This window comes from Vipera ursinii, assembly GCF_947247035.1.
Source record: "Vipera ursinii genome assembly, chromosome: 2".
Lineage (NCBI taxonomy): Eukaryota > Metazoa > Chordata > Lepidosauria > Squamata > Viperidae > Vipera > Vipera ursinii.
The window spans coordinates 258,553,606-258,571,906 of NC_139513.1; the positions used below are offsets into that span (position 1 = coordinate 258,553,606).

At 38.1% G+C, this 18,301-nt stretch overlaps 1 protein-coding gene across 1 annotated transcript in view; it reads left to right on the forward strand.

Annotated features, from left to right (window-relative positions):
• Positions 1–18,301, forward strand: part of EDIL3 (EGF like repeats and discoidin domains 3) — a gene marked incomplete at both ends in the record, with an annotated part of 254,948 nt that overhangs the window by 188,391 nt on the left and 48,256 nt on the right. The window contains one exon of the mRNA XM_083357249.1: positions 18,014–18,169. Coding sequence (XP_083213375.1) covers positions 18,014–18,169 — 156 coding nt within the window. The remainder of the gene's footprint in view (positions 1–18,013; positions 18,170–18,301) is intronic.

Genomic DNA, 18,301 nt, shown 5'->3' on the forward strand with positions numbered 1-18,301 from the left:
AGATTCAGAATAACACTCCCATGGTCTGCAACCAAACTTTGTATTAGGTCTCCAGTCTAATACATTCCTCTCACTGAACAAGTAACTGTGTAAGGTAAAGGAACAATAGCATGAAATTGAAAATGATTTCTTTCTTCATCTCTCCTGTTTCACCTTCCTAATATTTTGACTAGCAGTATAATATAGCAGAAGCTCAAGTGGACAATGGGAGATCTAGGTTTCCTTTTACAGCAATCCTTAGAAGAATTGCTACTTCCACGGCTTCAGGTCTTGTGTCAGACTGATAGAAAAAAAGTAATTTCCCAGTAAAAGGATAAATTGCATTTGGAAGAGCTTGCGGTGCTGTGTGGGAGCAGGAAAAGAACTTGGACAAAGTTGGCATGAGCTTTTACAACCCCCCACCAAAAGATTAATATCCAAGATTGCTTTTGTAGAATACCAGCATATTTTCTGAGTTTATTCTGATTTTTCTACATATTATAAGATATCTTTTTCTACTTAGCCAGGATAGGAAAATTTTCACTGAAAGAAAAAGCCAACAAAATAGCCAGATAAGCTTCCCTCCTGAAACTACAGATATTGATCTAGAGGTCAAAGGTAGAGATCTATGGGTCCCTTAGGTTTCACTGTGGGAAAGCTCTTAATATTGTCTTTCCTTTTTCCTTTCTAAGTTTTTATATCTATTCTTTGCTACAGGTTTGGCTTTGGTTTGTAGTTTATTATTATTATTATTTGTGTGTGTGTAGTTTTGTTTTATTTGCTCAGGCAATTTAGGGGCAGGGAATCAGACTGGCACTGTGATATCTATTACCTATCGTATTGTTTTGGAGAAAGTGATTTTTGTATTTGCTAGAGCTCATCAATTGTTAATACTTCCTCACTTCTGATTAAAACTTACATCCCTGAGGGTATATTGTGCTTAGTACATCAATTGACTGCTTAGCCTAATGATCCTATGTAAGTTAACTATTTGTTTTCAACCCTAATGGAAAATTACAAATTTAATTTAGAAAAAAGTTTTAAAATATCGGTAGTTCTCACTTAGTGATTGTTCAAAGTTATGACAGACACCTCCCCCCAAAGATACTTATGAACTGATTTTGAAGTTCCAACTGCCATAACTCCCCCCCCACCACCAGTTACATGATTGCATTTGGAGCACTTGGCAACTGGCACACATTTGTGGCCATTTGCAATCACACGACCACAATTTGTATTTTTTTCTTTTCTGTTTTTGGTATTCACTTTTGGTTTTCTGGCAAAAACTGCACATTAGATATAATGTAGCAGCATTTGCATAATGACTGTTGCAAAAAAAAAAGTTTGTAAAATTGGGTGCAGTCCCACAATGTCCTGCTTAATAGCCACCATGTAATTCTGGGCTCAGTTTTGGGTATAAGTCGAGGAATACCTATAAGCACATATGTATTTATAAATAAAGGTCCTAAATGAATATACGTAGGGTTCGTGTGATTAAAAAGACATGTCATACTATTACATAACTGTAACTGAGTTCTGATCTCACTACTTTTTTATACATCTTATTTGCAAAATGTGTTTGCTTATTTGATGTAATATACAGGTCATGTTAAGCAGTGTAGCTGTAAGAGTTTTGTTTCAAATCTTGTTGAAAAAAGCTATTGTGATCTTATTGTGAAAAGCATTCTTCAGATATGGGCATAAAAACTTAAAATAATTGAAGATCAGACAGTTCACTATTGAAAATAAACACTACTGTGATAATGCATTGAAGCTCTCAATCAGTGATATTTAGCCTCAGCAGTTTTAAGATATAGATAGTCCTCAACTTTCAACCATTTGTTTAGTGATCGAAATTACGACAGCACTGAAAAATGTGACTTCTGACCCTTTTACACACTTAGGACTTCTGCAGCATCTCCACGATGACGTATCAGAATTTGGATGCTTGGCAACTGGTTTGTATTTATGATGGTTGCAGTGTTCCAGGGCCATGTGATCAACTTTGTGATCTTATGACAAATAAGCTCAATGGGGAAATCAGATTCACTTAACAACCATGTTACTAACTTAATAACTGTAGCGATTCACTTAACAACCGTGTAAGAAAAGTTGTAAAATGGGGCAAAACTTACTTAACAACTGTCTTGCTCAACAACAAAAAACTTGGATTCAGTTGTGACTTTAACAACTTCCTGTATATGAAGTTCAGCTACCAAAATTCTCCAGCTAGCATTTCACACTGATCTAGAGATTCCATAGATTTTAGACATGCCATAAAAATTAGATGCTCATTCTGCCATTGATCCACTAGTATTCTATGCAAGATTACAGAAAATGTCAAAGAGAGAAATAACAAAAGTAGTTTCAGCCAAAATCTCAAATACTATTTGGTGCACACATCTGCACTGTGATATTTTTTCTAAGTAAATGGTAAAAACCAAATTGAAGAGGGGGGGGAATCCTAATTGCAGTGCCAGATTTTCTCTTGAGACTCATCGAGTTTTATATTCCCTCTGCTTGACTCAGTAAAAGCTGCTCCCAAACAAACTGGTTTCAATTTTTAATGAGATGTATATGCCTAATTGTTACTAAGCAAAGGAAATATATATATATATTTGTTTAACATCCATAATTCACTTTGGATAAGGCTCATATATATATATGAGCCTTGGTGGAGCAGTGGGCTAATGCCTCCTTAAGTAACACCAGCTGCCTGCAATTAGTGCAGGTTCGAGTCCCACCAGGCTCAAGGTTGACTCAGCCTTCCATCCTTCCGAGGTAGGTAAAATGAGGACCCAGATTGTTGGGGGCAATTAAGCTGACTTTGTAATAATGCCGCTTGGGGGGGTGTATGAAAGCCCTAATAAGCAGGCATATACATAGAATGAAGGCTACTGCTAAGCTTGTAAGCCGCCCTGAGTCTTCGGAGAAGGGCGGGATATAAATGGAATTAAAATAAAAAATAAAAAAATATATTGCCAAGAGTTTGCTTATGGGGTTAGTTTTCTTTTCTTTTTCTTTCTTTTTTTTGTTTCTCCAGCTGAAGTCTTCAGATTCTTAACTTTTCTTTTGACAGTACTATTACAGGTATAAGGAAAAAAATGTATATGTGCAGGAGTTTTCATATTTACATTGTGCAAAAATAAAATCCAGAAAACACTGGAATTAAAAACCTACAAAAAAATAAAAATTAAACACAGAATTTACAGAACAGAGTTGGAAGGGACCTTGTAGGTCTTCTAGTTCAACTCCCTGCTCAAGCAGGCGACCCTATACCATTTCTGACAAGTGGCTCTCCAGTCTCTTCTTGAAAGCTTCCAATGATGAGGCACCCGCAACTTCTGAAGGCAAACACAGGTCAGTGGGAGTAAAATCACAATCAACTCTACTTGGTATTTCAAGGAGAATTGTTGTGATTCAGGGTCAGCCTGTGGGTTCGGCAGTTGGGTCGGACGACTCAGAGGAGGAGGGGGGTGTTGAAGATCTTGCTGATGAGAGCCCTCAGCCAGGCCCCTCCCACTTGGTCACCATGGAGACCCAGCTGTGTGAGCCTGACAGCGTGGATGAAGATGACCCACAGCTGGCCCTGTTCAAGGATGCCCGACGCAGGAGGTAGTCAATTAGGAGTAAACAGAGGAAGGCAATGGGGCTCCTCGGAAGGAGGCAGAGAGAAGCCATGCCCTGAACTCTATATAAGGGGAATGTGTGGGAGGGCTGGTTTGCTGAAGGCAACCGCTTGGATAGTTCCTGTTTCTTAAAGCTCCTGTTTCTTGGTTTGTCTTGTTCCATTTGTTTTTGTAGCAATAAATTTGGCAGGTGTAATTCCAGCCTCTTGCCTTCTTGTAAAAGGGGTTGTCCCTGCCTTTTCTGCAGGGCCGGTAGCAGGCTGGTACAGAACAGAGAATAGTATTATTTTTGTCCCTTTAACTAATGTTTGTATTTAATTTTTGTTAACACATCACAGTCCCTGTATTATGTATTTATTTATATCAGCAAATTAATTTACCTCCTGTAAGGACCCACCTCAGCTAACCACCCAAGAAAGCAGAACTCTTAAAACAGGCATTGTCTCAAAAGGAACTTTTATTAGGGGTTAGTGACAGTAGGGAAGTCAAGACAAGATCTGGGGAAAATCCCACCTAAACAGTATAGTTAAAGAAGCAATCCCCCTCCTCCCATCAAAGTCATAGAAATTCAGCCAATCCACAGGTGACATGATGTTTGGGTAACTCTCCAGTTTCGCTTCTCCTGTCTCCCTGATAATGGAGACACATTCTTTTCTCAAGTGGATAGAGGTGGGAGAGGAAAAGTAGAAAGCGAAAGTTATCCCAAGTGAAAGCAAATCCCCTCCCCTCCCAGAAGAATGGCAGGCCCCAAACAAGAGCACATATGACGAGAAAACAATAAGGATTTGGGACCTGACACCTCCCTTGTGTAGAAGGGCTATTGTGGAAAAGATTCACAGAAGCCATAGTCAAAACAGGATCTCAGTCATGGAAACAAAGAACATGTGAGGGAAAAAAGAACCCCTCAAGATAGCCCTTTCTTGACTGTTGTTTAAGAGGAATATCAGATTCTGTTATTATAGCCTATATAAATAAAGTTCTACTGTAGTATTTCTTATAACTTAATGTGGGTTTCTGTCAGAAAGCCTGATTTCATTTTGTTCAGATTCCCAATGATTCATTTTTTATTTTTATTTTTTGCCCCAACCATTTTTTGAGCAACTAAGCATTGTCTGACTAGTGAGCATACTCAGGACTTTATCAGGCTATTGCAGTTTTCCCATAGACAGAATAAGCAATTTCCAGTCCATAGGAGACACGCAACAAAAACCTCTTTTGTTCTGGCCAGAAACAGAAACCCGAGTTAGCAGTATTGCAGTTCAGCAACAAAAGACTTAACAATAAATTTCTTCCCAATGGTATGTACATTTAAAATAGGCTTAATGCAGCTTTCAAAAAAATTCAGTTCTGCAACATGCCATAATCCAAGCTACCTCCCACATGAAATGTCATTACACATTAACACATCCCCTGCTGTAGCCTTCCACAGCTATTAAAAAAAATGTATAAAAACAATACCTCTACAGCAGTGTTGGGATTAAAACACTTTCTCTGGGTTCATTCCAAGCTGGAAATGAGGCACACCAGACAATCAGTAGAAAGTACAAAATATGTTTATTTCACTTGCTTTGAGTGGATAGCTATGCCCACATCTCTTTGTTTCTCCTTTTATAAGGTTATGAAGTTTAGAAATTTAGCCAGTTATTACCTTCATTGATTTTCAAAACCAGAAAATAACTGAAAAGGTTTAAGAAAGAAAAAAAAAGATAAAGAAGACAGAGGTGCAAAAAGAAAAGAAAAAGTAAAGAAAGCAGAAAAAGAATGACTTCAGACTTTCTTTGTTACAAATAAGAATTTAAAAAGTACATTAAACTTTTATGAATGAAGGCAAATATATATGTCCCAGGATAATGTTGCAGGATCCAATCTGGATTGGTGACCAACCCAGATTGGATCCTGCATCAAACTTTTATGCTAAGGTTAACATTTGTCTACATTAGTTTCTTACCAAAAAAAAATCCAAAAGTGGTTTCAAGTGGAAATGAAATTATTCAGTCTTTTCTTTAATCAAAGCTGTCGAGTTCACCATTTCTGTCAAATCCATCAGCTTCATCATTCATTCTTTCATTGTAAGTACAGGTATTTGTAGATCCTTCCACCTTTGTACATATAAAAGCCTTGCTGCTGTTGTCATATATAAAAGCAAATTTCCATAAGATGTTTCCCTTTGTTTGACCATTAAACTCAAAAGAAAAATCTTTGGTTTCAATTTACCTTCACCTTTAAAATCTTCTGGATCAAAATACATACTAGATCCCAATATTTTCTAGCTTTTTTATTTATTTATTTATTTATTTATTAGTTTTATAAACCGCCCTTCTCCCGAGGGACTCGGGGCGGTGTACAGAGGAAGGAATGTATACAGATTGAACAATAAAAATAATAAGAAACACTAATGAAAACAAACTGGGACCCCAATTAACGCTATCATGCCAGGCCGGACTGCTGGAACAGGAAAGTTTTTAAGTCGCGACGGAAGGTACGGAGGTCAGGGGCCATCCGGATTTCGGTTGGTAAGCTGTTCCAGAGGGCTGGCGCACCTACTGAGAATGCCCTCCCCCTGGGGGCCACCAGCCGACATTCCTTGAGCGGTGGCACCCTGAGGAGGCCCTCTCTGTGGGAGCGCACAGGACGGTGAGGTGCTGACATTGGCAGAAGGTGCTCCCGTAGGTAGTCCGGACCCATGCCATGTAGGGCTTTGTATGTCATTGTTAGCACCTTGAACTTCACACGGAAGGCAACCGGAAGCCAGTGCAGCGCACGGAGGAGAGGTGTGATATGGGAGTATCGGGAGGCTCCCAAGAGTGTCCGTGCCGCCGCACTTTGCACCAGTTGAAGCTTCCGAGTGGATCTCAAGGGCAGCCCCATGTAGAGAGCGTTACAATAGTCTAGGCGAGAGGTCACAAGGGCATGGGTGACTGTACGTAAGGAATCCAGGTCCAGATAAGGCCGTAGTTGGCGAACTAGTCGAACCCGGGAGAAGGCCCCCTTGGTCACAGCTCCTATGTGGTCTTCCAGGGAGAGCTGCGAGTCTAGGAGGACACCCAGGTTGCGGGCCCTATCAACAGGTGGAAGTAACTTGTCCCCAATGTTAAGCAGTGGGACGTTCTGAATATCCTGGCTTGCCGGTACGTACAGCCATTCAGTCTTGTCCGGGTTCAGTTGAAGCCTGTTTCTCCCCCATCCATTCCCGGACCGCTTTCAGGCAGCGGGACATCACGTCTAGGGCATCACTGATATTGTTTGGAGTTGAGATAAAAAGCTGGGTGTCATCAGCATACTGATGGTACCCTACTCCAAAACTGCGAATGATCTCACCCAGCGGTTTCATGTAGATGTTGAACAGGAGAGGCGAGAGGACCGACCCCTGAGGGACTCCGCAAGCGAGAGGCCTCGGGGTCGACCTCTGTCCCCCTGTCAGCACCGACTGCGAGCGACCCTGGAGAAAGGAGGAGAACCAACGCAGAACCGTGCCTCCCACTCCCAGTCCCCTGAGGCGTCGCAGCAAGATACCATGGTCGATGGTATCGAAAGCCGCCGAGAGGTCTAATAAGACTAGGACAGAGGAATGGCCCCTGTCCCGGGCTCTCCAGAGATCATTCATCAGAGCGACCAATGCCGTCTCCGTGCTGTAGCCCGGCCTGAAACCCGATTGGTACGGGTCTAGATAAACCGCTTCATCCAGGATCTGAGGAAGTTGGTGCGCCACCACGCTCTCAACAACCTTCACAAGGAAGCGAAGATTGGAGACTGGACGAAAGTTATTCAAAGAGGATGGGTCCAAGGTGGGCTTCTTGAGGAGAGGTCTCACCACCGCCTCCTTCAAGGCGGTGGGGAAGTGACCCTCACTCAGAGAAGCAGAGATGACCGCTAGGAACCAGCCTCGTGTCCCCTCTCGAGCTGCATAGGCCAGCCAGGAAGGGCACGGGTCCAGTAAGCATGTGGAGGAGCTCAACCTTCTCATAATCCTGTCCACTTCCTTAGGAGTTACAGGATCAAATTCTTCCCAGATGACGTCGACAAGACTGTCCATGTCTTGTTCTTCCATCTCAGCCCAGTTGGAGTCCAGGCCAGTTCGAATCTGAGCAATTTTATCCAGCAGATATTGACCAAATTCCTCGGCTCGACCCTGCAAGGGTTCCTCCCTCACCTCTTGGTTTAGTAGGGAGCGAGTCACCCTGAACAAGGCAGCCGGGCGATTATCTGCGGACGCGATGAGGGTGGAAAAGTAGTTGGATTTTGCCACCCTTATCGCAGCGAGATAAGACCTGGTGAGGATTCTTAGTCGCAATCGGTCGGATTCGGATCGACTGGATCTCCAATGGCTCTCTAGGCCCCGTCTCCGACGCTTCATCTCCCGGAGCTCCTCGGTGAACCATGGGGCTCACTGGGATCTGCGCCGGGTCAGAGGCCGCAAGGGTACAACTCGGTCCAGAGCCTCCGTGGCTGCCTTTTCCCAGGCTTCTACTAAGGCATCTGCCGAGCTGTGGGCAGGGGGTGCATGCGTGTCCCTAAGCGCTGCCTGGAACTTATCAGGGTCCATTAGTCGCCTAGGGCGGTACCATCTGACTGGCACCGTGCACCCACGGTGGGGGGTGGCAAGGGGGAAGTCTAGCCGCAGGAGGTGGTGATCGGTCCATGACAGGGGCGTAACAGTTGTGGCACCCCCACCGATATCATCACGCCACCGTCCAGACAAGAACACCAAGTCTGGGTTGTGGCCTCTCTCATGAGTCGGCCCAGAAATTATTTGCAACAGGTCCATGGCCGCCATGGAAGCCATGAACTCCCGAGCCAGTTCGGACAATCCTCCCAGGGACGGTAGATTAAAGTCGCCCAAGACCATGAGTCTTGGGAATTCAACCACCAACCCTGAGAGGACATCGAGTAGCTCGGGTAGGGCCGCCGCTGCACGATTAGGTGGTATTTTTGCATGTCCACCAGAGATGGAAACAAGTACCTTCAGTTTGGTTACATTTCCAATAAATATTTGAAGCTCTCTTATACATTTTTGACAGTTTATCCAATGTCATATACAAAAAATGCATCATTTTATAAAAAATATCTTTTAATTTAGCCAATCATTATCAATGGAATGGAATGTGTTACTTATTACAAACAAATGTTTACCTATTTTAGAGTGAAGGCAGATACCTCTTTTTATATGGTGTCTCTATCTAGAGCCAAAGCAGATTTTTTTAAAATGGGGATTTTATCTAAAATGGGTGTTTTTCTATGCATAAAATATGTTTTTCTTTATATAGGTATGCATGCATTTTGGTAAATGATATCTCTATTGTTCCTAATGGAGAATGCAGGTCTTACACAGTGAAACTACTGTTGCCTATTTACTATTCCCTATGTCATCTTTAAATGTATAAAAAATATTACAACAACAGCAACTTTGCACATTTTCTTGTAAAGAAGTGCCGTACTGTTAGAAATTTGGACTTTGCCCACATTTCTTGCACATGAATATTAGTCATTTTGCATATGTAAGTAATAATATTCCATTAGAATTTTTTAAATTGCTGTCACAGATATATTGTTTCAAAAAGACCTGAAAGTAGATATACAATCCCTATCCTGTACAGTAAATATATTTGGAATCATACTTTCTATCTTCATATAAATGTTATCTTTTATTAACCATATGGATTAATATAAATTTGTACCCTGAATAGCCCATGTACTTTATGTTTGGAAAGAGAAGGCCATCTATAATAGTTAAATCTTGAGCTTTTTCAGATAAAAATAGAAGTAAATATTGTCTCTGTTCACCATTTTTAGTCATGTTTTTTTCTACCCCGTGCCTCGCATATAAATAAGGAAAATTAATATTGTAAATTATATAGCCAAATTATTATTTGAAGTATAATAATTAATGTTTCCTCTTTTGCTAAACATAGTTAGGCTGATCATCAATAATTTATACATTAAGTGTATTTTAAATGATTGCAGAATTCCATAAAATCTGCAACTGAGTGTGGGCTTTGTGCTGAGGCTGCTGTCTAAACATTCTAGTCGTTGAATAATTCATATCTCTCCGTTAATAGAATTCTTAGCAACTACCTTTGGGAGTAAAATAATAACTTAATAAGAAGAAACAAGCCAAGCTAGTTTTTAGTCTGTCTAATTCTGTAAATTCTCAGAAGCACAAAAGGGTTGCTACCCAATGAAAGCCAAATGAGTTGTCTAGAAAAATGTGACTTTTGAAATATGTTTATTCTTACTTTAACCATCTATATGATAATCCAATTCCACTTATTATTTCTTGCACTAAAGACACAATAGGTTTTACACAAAGATGAACACCTCCATCTGTATCAGAGAAATATCTAGCAAGTTCAGTGGGTACCAAACTAATGTAAAATCATGGATACAAAAAGTATATCTAGTATTTTCTTGTCTCTCTGTCTCACACACTGTCATGGTTCCAATAGATGAAACCCATCAAAAGAACTTCAAGGCAAAAATTCTTCCTTAAAGAACATTTTATTCAGGAAACAAAGTATCGGCACTACATAGTTGAACCCAAAAACTAAATTCCCTTCCCACGGATACAAAGTAACAAAGTGCAATTCCCTCCCCCAATAAGCTGTCATAAATCACATTCTCCAATTAGCCTAAAACGCGGGGTTTCTCCCCAGCTCTTCAGCCTGCCAAAACGTTATCAGCTTGTCCTTGGGTTCCCATAAAGCAGCGTTATTATTATGGCTAGCTGAGCTCAAGCTTTCATCCCACCCACCCCTTCTGCACCTGATTTCTAAATATCAGGAAAAACATGTTAAAAGAAAAGAGAAAATGGCTGCAATTTTCATCAGTTGTCAGAGCAGGAACATCCAATGTTTACAGGGTTGACACTCACTTTCTCTCTCTTTTTTTTCTGGTAGGAGATATGTCTTTACATAATAAAATAGTGAAAATATTGACATTCAAAGAGATCTTTAAAATCTTTCCCTTTTTCTTAAAAATAATATACTTTCTGTTTAAATTTCATCAATGATACCTAAGATTAGGTTTATAAAGTTTGCAACTTTATCCTCCTCCTCCTCCTCCTCCTCCTCCTCATTATCAGAGTTGAAAGGACCTTGAAGGTCTTCTAATTCAACTGCTTGACATTGAGAATAATCAATCAGTGGAATGGCATCTATATGGAGGGAAGTATGCAGTGGGGTACCTTAAGGTTCTGTCTTAGGCTCAGCATTCTTCAATATCTTCATCAATGGTTTAAATGAAGGGATAGATTGGGAACTCATCAAAATTGCAGACTAGACTAAGCTGGCAGGAATAGCCAACAATCCAGAAGACAGCGTTAAGATTCCAAAGGATCTTGACAGACTTGTACACTGGGTTCTATCTAACAAAATGAAATTCAGTGATGAAAAAAGTAAGATTCTACATTTAGGCAAGAAAACCTAATGCACAAGTATAGTATAGGTGGTACCTGGCTTAATAGTAATAACTGTGAAAAGGATCTTGGGAGTCCTAGTGGGCAATCAGTTAAATATGAGCCAGCAGTGTGCTGCAGCTGCCAAAACAGCCAATGCAGTCCTAGGCTGCATTAACAGATGAGTAGAATCAAGATCGTGTGAAGTGTTAATATTGCTTTATAATATCTTGGTAATACATTTGTAATATTGCATCCAGTTTGGGTTGCCACAATGTAAAAAAGACTGTAAAAAGAATACATACAACAGCAACAAAGAGGATTAGAGGACTGGAGGCTAAAGCATATGAAGAAAGTTTGCAGGAATTGGATATGTCTAGTTTAATGAAAAGAAAGTCTAGGGGTAACATGATAGCAGTGTTTCAATATCTAAGGGGCTGCCACAATGAAGAGGGGATCACACCTATTCTCCAAAGGACCTAAAGGCAGGACAAGAAGCAAGGGATGGAAACTAAACAAGGAGAGAAGCAACCTAGAACTAAGGAAAAATTACCTAACAATTAGAACCTTTAATGAGTGGAATGAGTTGCCTCCAGAGGTTGTGGATGCTCCAACACTGGGGGTTTTAAGAAAAGATTGGACAACCATTTGTCTGAAATAGTATAGGGTTTCCTGCCTGAACAAGGGGCTGGATTAGAAGACCTCAAAGGTCCCTTCCCTGTTGTTGTTGTTGTTGTTCATAAATGATAGAATATAACTATAGTAGACATTGATCTATTTTTCATGAATGTAAATGTTAGAAATACCTTTGTCTCCTGCGCACACATGCAGCACATGTACAAGCATATTAATTATTTAGAGATTCTAGGGAAAAGATAATTAATCTATACAGTTTGAAATATTTCATCTCAGTTCAACACATGAGATATTATTCAAATACTGTCTCCACATAAAATGCAAGATCTAACCCAGAGGAGGGGAGCTGAAATTTGAAGAAAGAAAATAAGAACAATTGACAATAATGTTTTAGCCAAACATCCTCCAAAAGCAGAATGACTGGAATGGGAGCAGAATTCGGGGCCGGGATAGCGCTGATGTAACAGCATGGTTCTATATTTAATTGCTTCTGCTGTAGAAAATGCTGAACAAGATAACTGAAATGAAAGGTAAAGAATCACAGCTACTAGCTGCTCAGTTGCAGTTTTGTTTCATTTCTGAGGTAGAAAGAAAGGAGATCTACCTTTTTCTCTACTTACAAGTATATCACATATTACAGTTCTGTATAGGTTTAGTCTTTAAGGTTTCGTGCATACAGTATTTTTAACTTCTACATTTCAGGTATTTTTTGGTTGCCAAAATAAATTATTCACCAGACTAACAGGTCTCCTGTGATTCCCAAATCCCAGGGCCCAAGTTACAAGTCAGATTTTAATAATCTGGATGGCTGCCAGCTGTACCTCTAATGTTAAGCTCAGCATTTGTGGATAGGAAGACAAGTTTTCTTTGAAGTTAAATATTCCTTTTAAGGACACACATTTTGTTGTCTTTAGAATTATGTTATTCCAAGGTTATGATGTAAGGGGCTACAGTGAAGATGAATATGGGTGGGTAGGTAGGTAGGTAGGTAGGTAGGCAGGCAGGAAGGAAGATGATAGATAGATAGATAGATAGATAGATAGATAGATAGATAGATAGATAGATAGATAGATAGATATAGATGATAGATAGATAGATAGATAGATAGATAGATAGATAGATAGATAGATAGATAGATAGATAGATAGATTTTCATGTTCAATCATGTCCAACCCAGATAAGTCCCTGCAGTTTTCTAGGCAATGTTTCTCAGAAGTGGTTTGCCATTACATCTTTTCCACTGCTAAGATAAAGGGAATGGCTCAAGGTCAATGTTTTCAGGGAACCCAGGAAAATTTAAATTACAGAAAATGCTTGCTTTGACTTAATTGCTTCAACCGTTCTAGTAATATAAGTAGGAATTAATTATTTAAATAAGGGGAGAAAACTCTTTGCATTTTTAAAAATCAGTTGAACTATTAAAACAATAACATATATTGTGCATTCAAAGGATTAATAATTCTATGAGGCACATTTCCTCATTTGTCCCTCCTACAGAATATCTGCAGAGTTTATTTAGATTTATATAATGTAAATTAAGATAGTCATTAAGGCATTTGCCTTATTTTATCACATTTTGCTGCAGTACTAGCCTAGAAGTTCCTGTTTATCTATTTTTATATTATTTATTAATTTATCAAACTTATTTTCCCCCAACCTCATTTTGAAATGACTCTGAGTGGCTTACAGATGTTGTTGTTTGTCTGCCAGAAACTAGGCATTTTGAAGTTACCTTCCCTCCCTACCAACCATCCTCATTGCTTCTCCCTCTCCTCCCATGCCCATTTAAAATTAAAGATGATTTTTTTTGGTCTTCCAAAGTGTTTTGGATGGACAGAAAGAAGCATTTGATAGTAACATGTAGTAATTGTCAAGACATGCACAAATGGAAATGGGGTAAAATTCACATGGAAAGATCAAAGCTTTGATTGCCCAGTTGCAATCTCCATCTTGAATGTTTTTCTCTTCTCCAGACATCTCTGAGAATTATATTTCACTAGAGATGGATTGACATATTTTTGCTATATTGTCCTCGTCTCTTTCATTGATCTGAAAGAAGCAGTTAATATGTAACTGTGATTATTGTTTTCTCAACTAGTTGCCTTAATTGTTAAGCTTTTGAAAGGAGAAATATTTTTTTTATAAAATTACCAAGAAATGTACTGGGACTATGGTCTGAAAACAGACAAAGTCCAAATTTCAAGTTAGAAGGATTAATTGTGAGAGTTCGTCATTTACATGAACTGGAGAAGATTATTTAAATTTATGTTATTATTCAAAATCCTCAATAAATTTTGAGTTCTTTCCATAGCTAAGCTCTGATGCTAATAATAATAATGCTGAAGAAAAGACAGTAGGAAAAAAGAAGAATCCCAATTAATGGGTGGGACAGGAGAGCTATATTCAATGATCAACAGTTTATACTCAGCTCAAGTGATGTTTGTGATTAGGCTGCCATCAGTTGCCCAGCACAGCATCTTGAATGGATCATAAGATTTAGGAAGGGGAGAGTAGTATGGTTCTTAGTAAAACTGCAACCACTAAAGCCTACTGGGAGTTTGAAGAACACTATGTCTAAGTTATTTATATAAAAACACAAATAAAAATACAGTACCTAATACCTATGATGATAAACAAGGCATAGGACACAATCTGGTTTGGGAAATATTAGGTCATTATCACCAGAAAAGATAGTCATCAGAGCAGATTTTGTTCTTGTTTTCTGTATTGCACTCAAAAACCCAAGTTCAAATTGGATCCAACACATGTTTTTTTTCTTAACCATCAGAGCCATCACTCAAAGCGGATTGGATGATTCTTGCCTAGTTCAAAAAGCTAAGGATTGAAATTCAAATGTTGAATTACATTTGGCAATGTTTAAAATGGGAATTCAATCTTTCTTTCAAATTACACATATCAACATTTTTTAGAGAACCCGGGAAAATTTAAATTACTGAAAATGTTTCTTTGACTTCATTGCTTCAACAGTTCTAGTAATACAAGTAGGAATTAATTATTTAAATAAGGGGAGAGAACTTTTTGCATTTTTTAAAATCAGGTGAACAATTGAAACAATAACATGTATTGTGCATTCAATGGATTACTAACATTTTTATATATTTATTATATTAAAAACCTTGTGGTACTGATTTGGATTTCTTATAAATATAGGAAAATAATTGCTTTTTAAATGTTTTGTTGCCTTTCCCTGACTGGTCGGAGATTTGTAATAGCAGCAATGTATCTTCCGGCTTGAAAATAATTCAAGTTCCATCTTCTGATGTAAGATAGGTTCCAATATGCACATATCAGAGCTTCTACTTGTACTGTCTTGGAGTTTATACCCTGAGTATTACCTTCAAAGAAATCTTCATTTTTACAAACAATGTTTAAGTGAAGATCAAAGGTAAACAGAGAGAAAGAGTCCCCGAAGGCCTGGAAAAAATTGTGCCTGTACCTGACACTGACTGCTTTATGGAAAGCATTAAAGACCATATTTCCCTCCTAGAAATTTGGTCTGAGGATGTTATGGCCTGCTGAATAAGGATTTTTTTTCCTGACACTTCTGGTTTAAAATCTTGGTTTTTTATTGTTTTGGGGGGAAAGATTGTGTTTTAGTATTTGTTTAAGGGGTTTGGTGTTTTTTTGTTGTTATTTTGATGAAGTACACCACCATGTATCATGTGCTAAGAAAGTTGGCTATAATCAGTCAATAAGTCAATCAAGTTCTCAGCTGAATTTTTGGCTTGATTCTCATGAGACACATAACTCTACTTTCAAGTTATACATCTATCTACTTAATTTTTTCCAGAAATTACACCCAGGGGATTGTAATATGTAGTCATGTAGGTTGAAAACTGAAATATAGTGCAGCATAATTTATAATATATACCATTTGCATATGGACTATTAGATATTGTATTCCTTCTTTATTGTGAATACCTTAACAGTGAATAGGCCCATTCTTACCTTAATTGAGTAGTTTATGCTAAATTTAAAGGAAAAGGAATTTATGGAACTACAGTACGTTATAAAGAAGTTAATAAATAGGCTATCAAATACACAGTTAATGCAGACACCAGTAAATTAGTTCATTTGGAATTGTGCTCTGATGCAAATCCCATTTATTTCAACAAGACCAAAGATGTAAGTATTCCTGGAGGAACTGAGTTCCCTTCTATCATTTTTTTTAAGCAATAGAACTGACTGAATAATTGAGTTTCATCTTTCAGCTTTTTAATATACTGTATATGGACATTTGTCAGAGAAATGAAATTCTAGTCGAAAGTCCTTTTATCACAAGGATTTCCAAGAAAAAAAGAGGAAGGAAAACTTCCTCTGAATGAACTGAGGTTTGCTTAATGCCTGTCTAGCCTTTATTCCATAAACAGCTGTAAGCTACATGAAGTCTTAGCCCAGACATGTCAAACACAAGGCCCGGGGGCCGGATCCGGCCCGCGAAGTGGTTTCATGCGGCCCACAAAGCCATCCTGGAAACAGTAAGGGAACGGCCCCCACTGCCTTGGCCCTGGCCCAGAGACCCTCCTTCTGCCAGAGACCCTCAGATCTGTCCCACTCCTGCCCAGGCCCCCATAGACACCCTTGATGCGAATGATGTAGAGGTGGCCATGCCCACCCAGTAGGCCATATGCACTCTAGCCATGCCCACCCAGTAGGCCACGCCCACCCTGGCCATACCCACCAAGCCCCTTGAGGGCAACTGCAATGCTGATGCAGCCCTCAATGAAATTGAGTTTGACACCCCTGTCTTAGCCAAATCAAAATTTCTTTAAAACGGCTATAATTAGTCCTTTCATGTATTCAGAGGGATACAAAAGTATCCTTTATGTTACACTTTATTAAAATAAATGTGAAAAGACCGAAATGGAAAGGTTTTTTCTTGCTTTCCTCATTTTTTTCTTGTCTTTCTTTTCTTTGATTTCCTGTTCTGATATTCAAAAATTATTAAAAGAGCCCCCTTTCCTCCATTCAAATGCTTATTTTCTATGAAGAACATTTTTGATATTTTTGAGAAATGAACTTGTGGATTCATTAAGCAACTCTTCCAAGTTCCACCCCCATATGATTTGTACATTAATGTCATTCCATTATATATTGCATTGAATTAATATAAAAGCTACTCAGAAATTATTTTTTATTGATTAGGGTATTTCAGTTGCCTATGTTTTCTATTAACTTTATGTAAATCACTTGTAGGCAGAGAAGATTAAACAATTATTTTTTTAAAAAGCATTTGAAATATAAACCCTATTTGAAATCCTTTGAAATCCTCATTAAAAGTATATGAGCAGAATTGTCCTTTTCATTAAGGAAGGTATAAATGTTAGCTAATTTAATCCTGGCAGTAAATAAATTTCAACTTATATTTAAGAATGCTTTGTTTAACTAACAATCTAATATATGATTATCTTAGGAACCATAAATCAAATTTACTATAAATATTGGTCAATATGAAATATACATTATGAATGGTCTTCACTTGCATAAAAATATAACATCATTTATAACAATATTTTTAATTAACCAATGTATACGCATATTTATCTTTTTATTTTATAAAGCTAGTAATCATTTTACTTCCACTGACCAAAATACTATACCAAGCAGAATTATTGGTCTACTGAATTTCTGTCCATGATCAACCATACTTATAGTGGATCATTTTGGGGAAAAAACTGGAAAGAATATAAATATATATTAAGGTTTTTTTTACTTACACAAGATTCCTTCAATATAGAATTTTTTACCGATTTCAAGATTTTCTTATTAGTGACTGAAAAGTCATTGGGTTTATAAAAAATATGTCGGATGAAATGTTTATACTGAAACATTTCACAAAATATTTCTCTGCTAATCAAAGGTTAATGCACAAGCTTGCAGGACTAAAACATGTATTTATTACTCAAAAAGAAAGATTTAACTCTTCATATCTATTTGTAGCAAAATAATTAACAGTTAATTGTAATTTTTTTTAAAAAAGTTTGTTTCTTAGACTGTAGTTAAAATGGAATCTGCTTAATATAGTTTTAGCAGTGGAAGTTATCACAAAAATCAGGCCTCAACCAATATTCTCCAAGCTGTTCTGCATTATCCTTGTGTCCATAGGAATATGCACAGAAGAATGGAAAACATGCTAGAAGAAATGATTGTTCTTTAGCATGTGATGTTCTCTTAAATTAACTATCATAAGTGGGTTGGTTGAACTTCCATATAAATAAAGCCTTGGACATAGGAACATTTGGTGTTAGACAAGCCATACATTTTATTTATATGAGCAACAGCATGAAATGAAATGCATTTCTGCTAAAAGAAATACAGTGCTGATTATTTCATTGATGATGCCTGATTATAATTTCAGATAAACCTACAACGAAAAATGAGAATCACTGGAGTTATCACACAAGGTGCAAAGAGAATTGGAAGCCCAGAATACATTAAATCATACAAAATTGCATATAGCAATGATGGCAAACTATGGACCACATACAAAGTGAAAGGTACCACTGAAGATATGGTAAGTTAATTTCATCAATATAAAAGTAATATTTTGTATAATATAAAATACATTATTTTAAATCTATGCCTTTCAATAGCATAACTTACATAAAATAAGCTTAAAGAGACATTTCTGCCTTCAGATTTTATT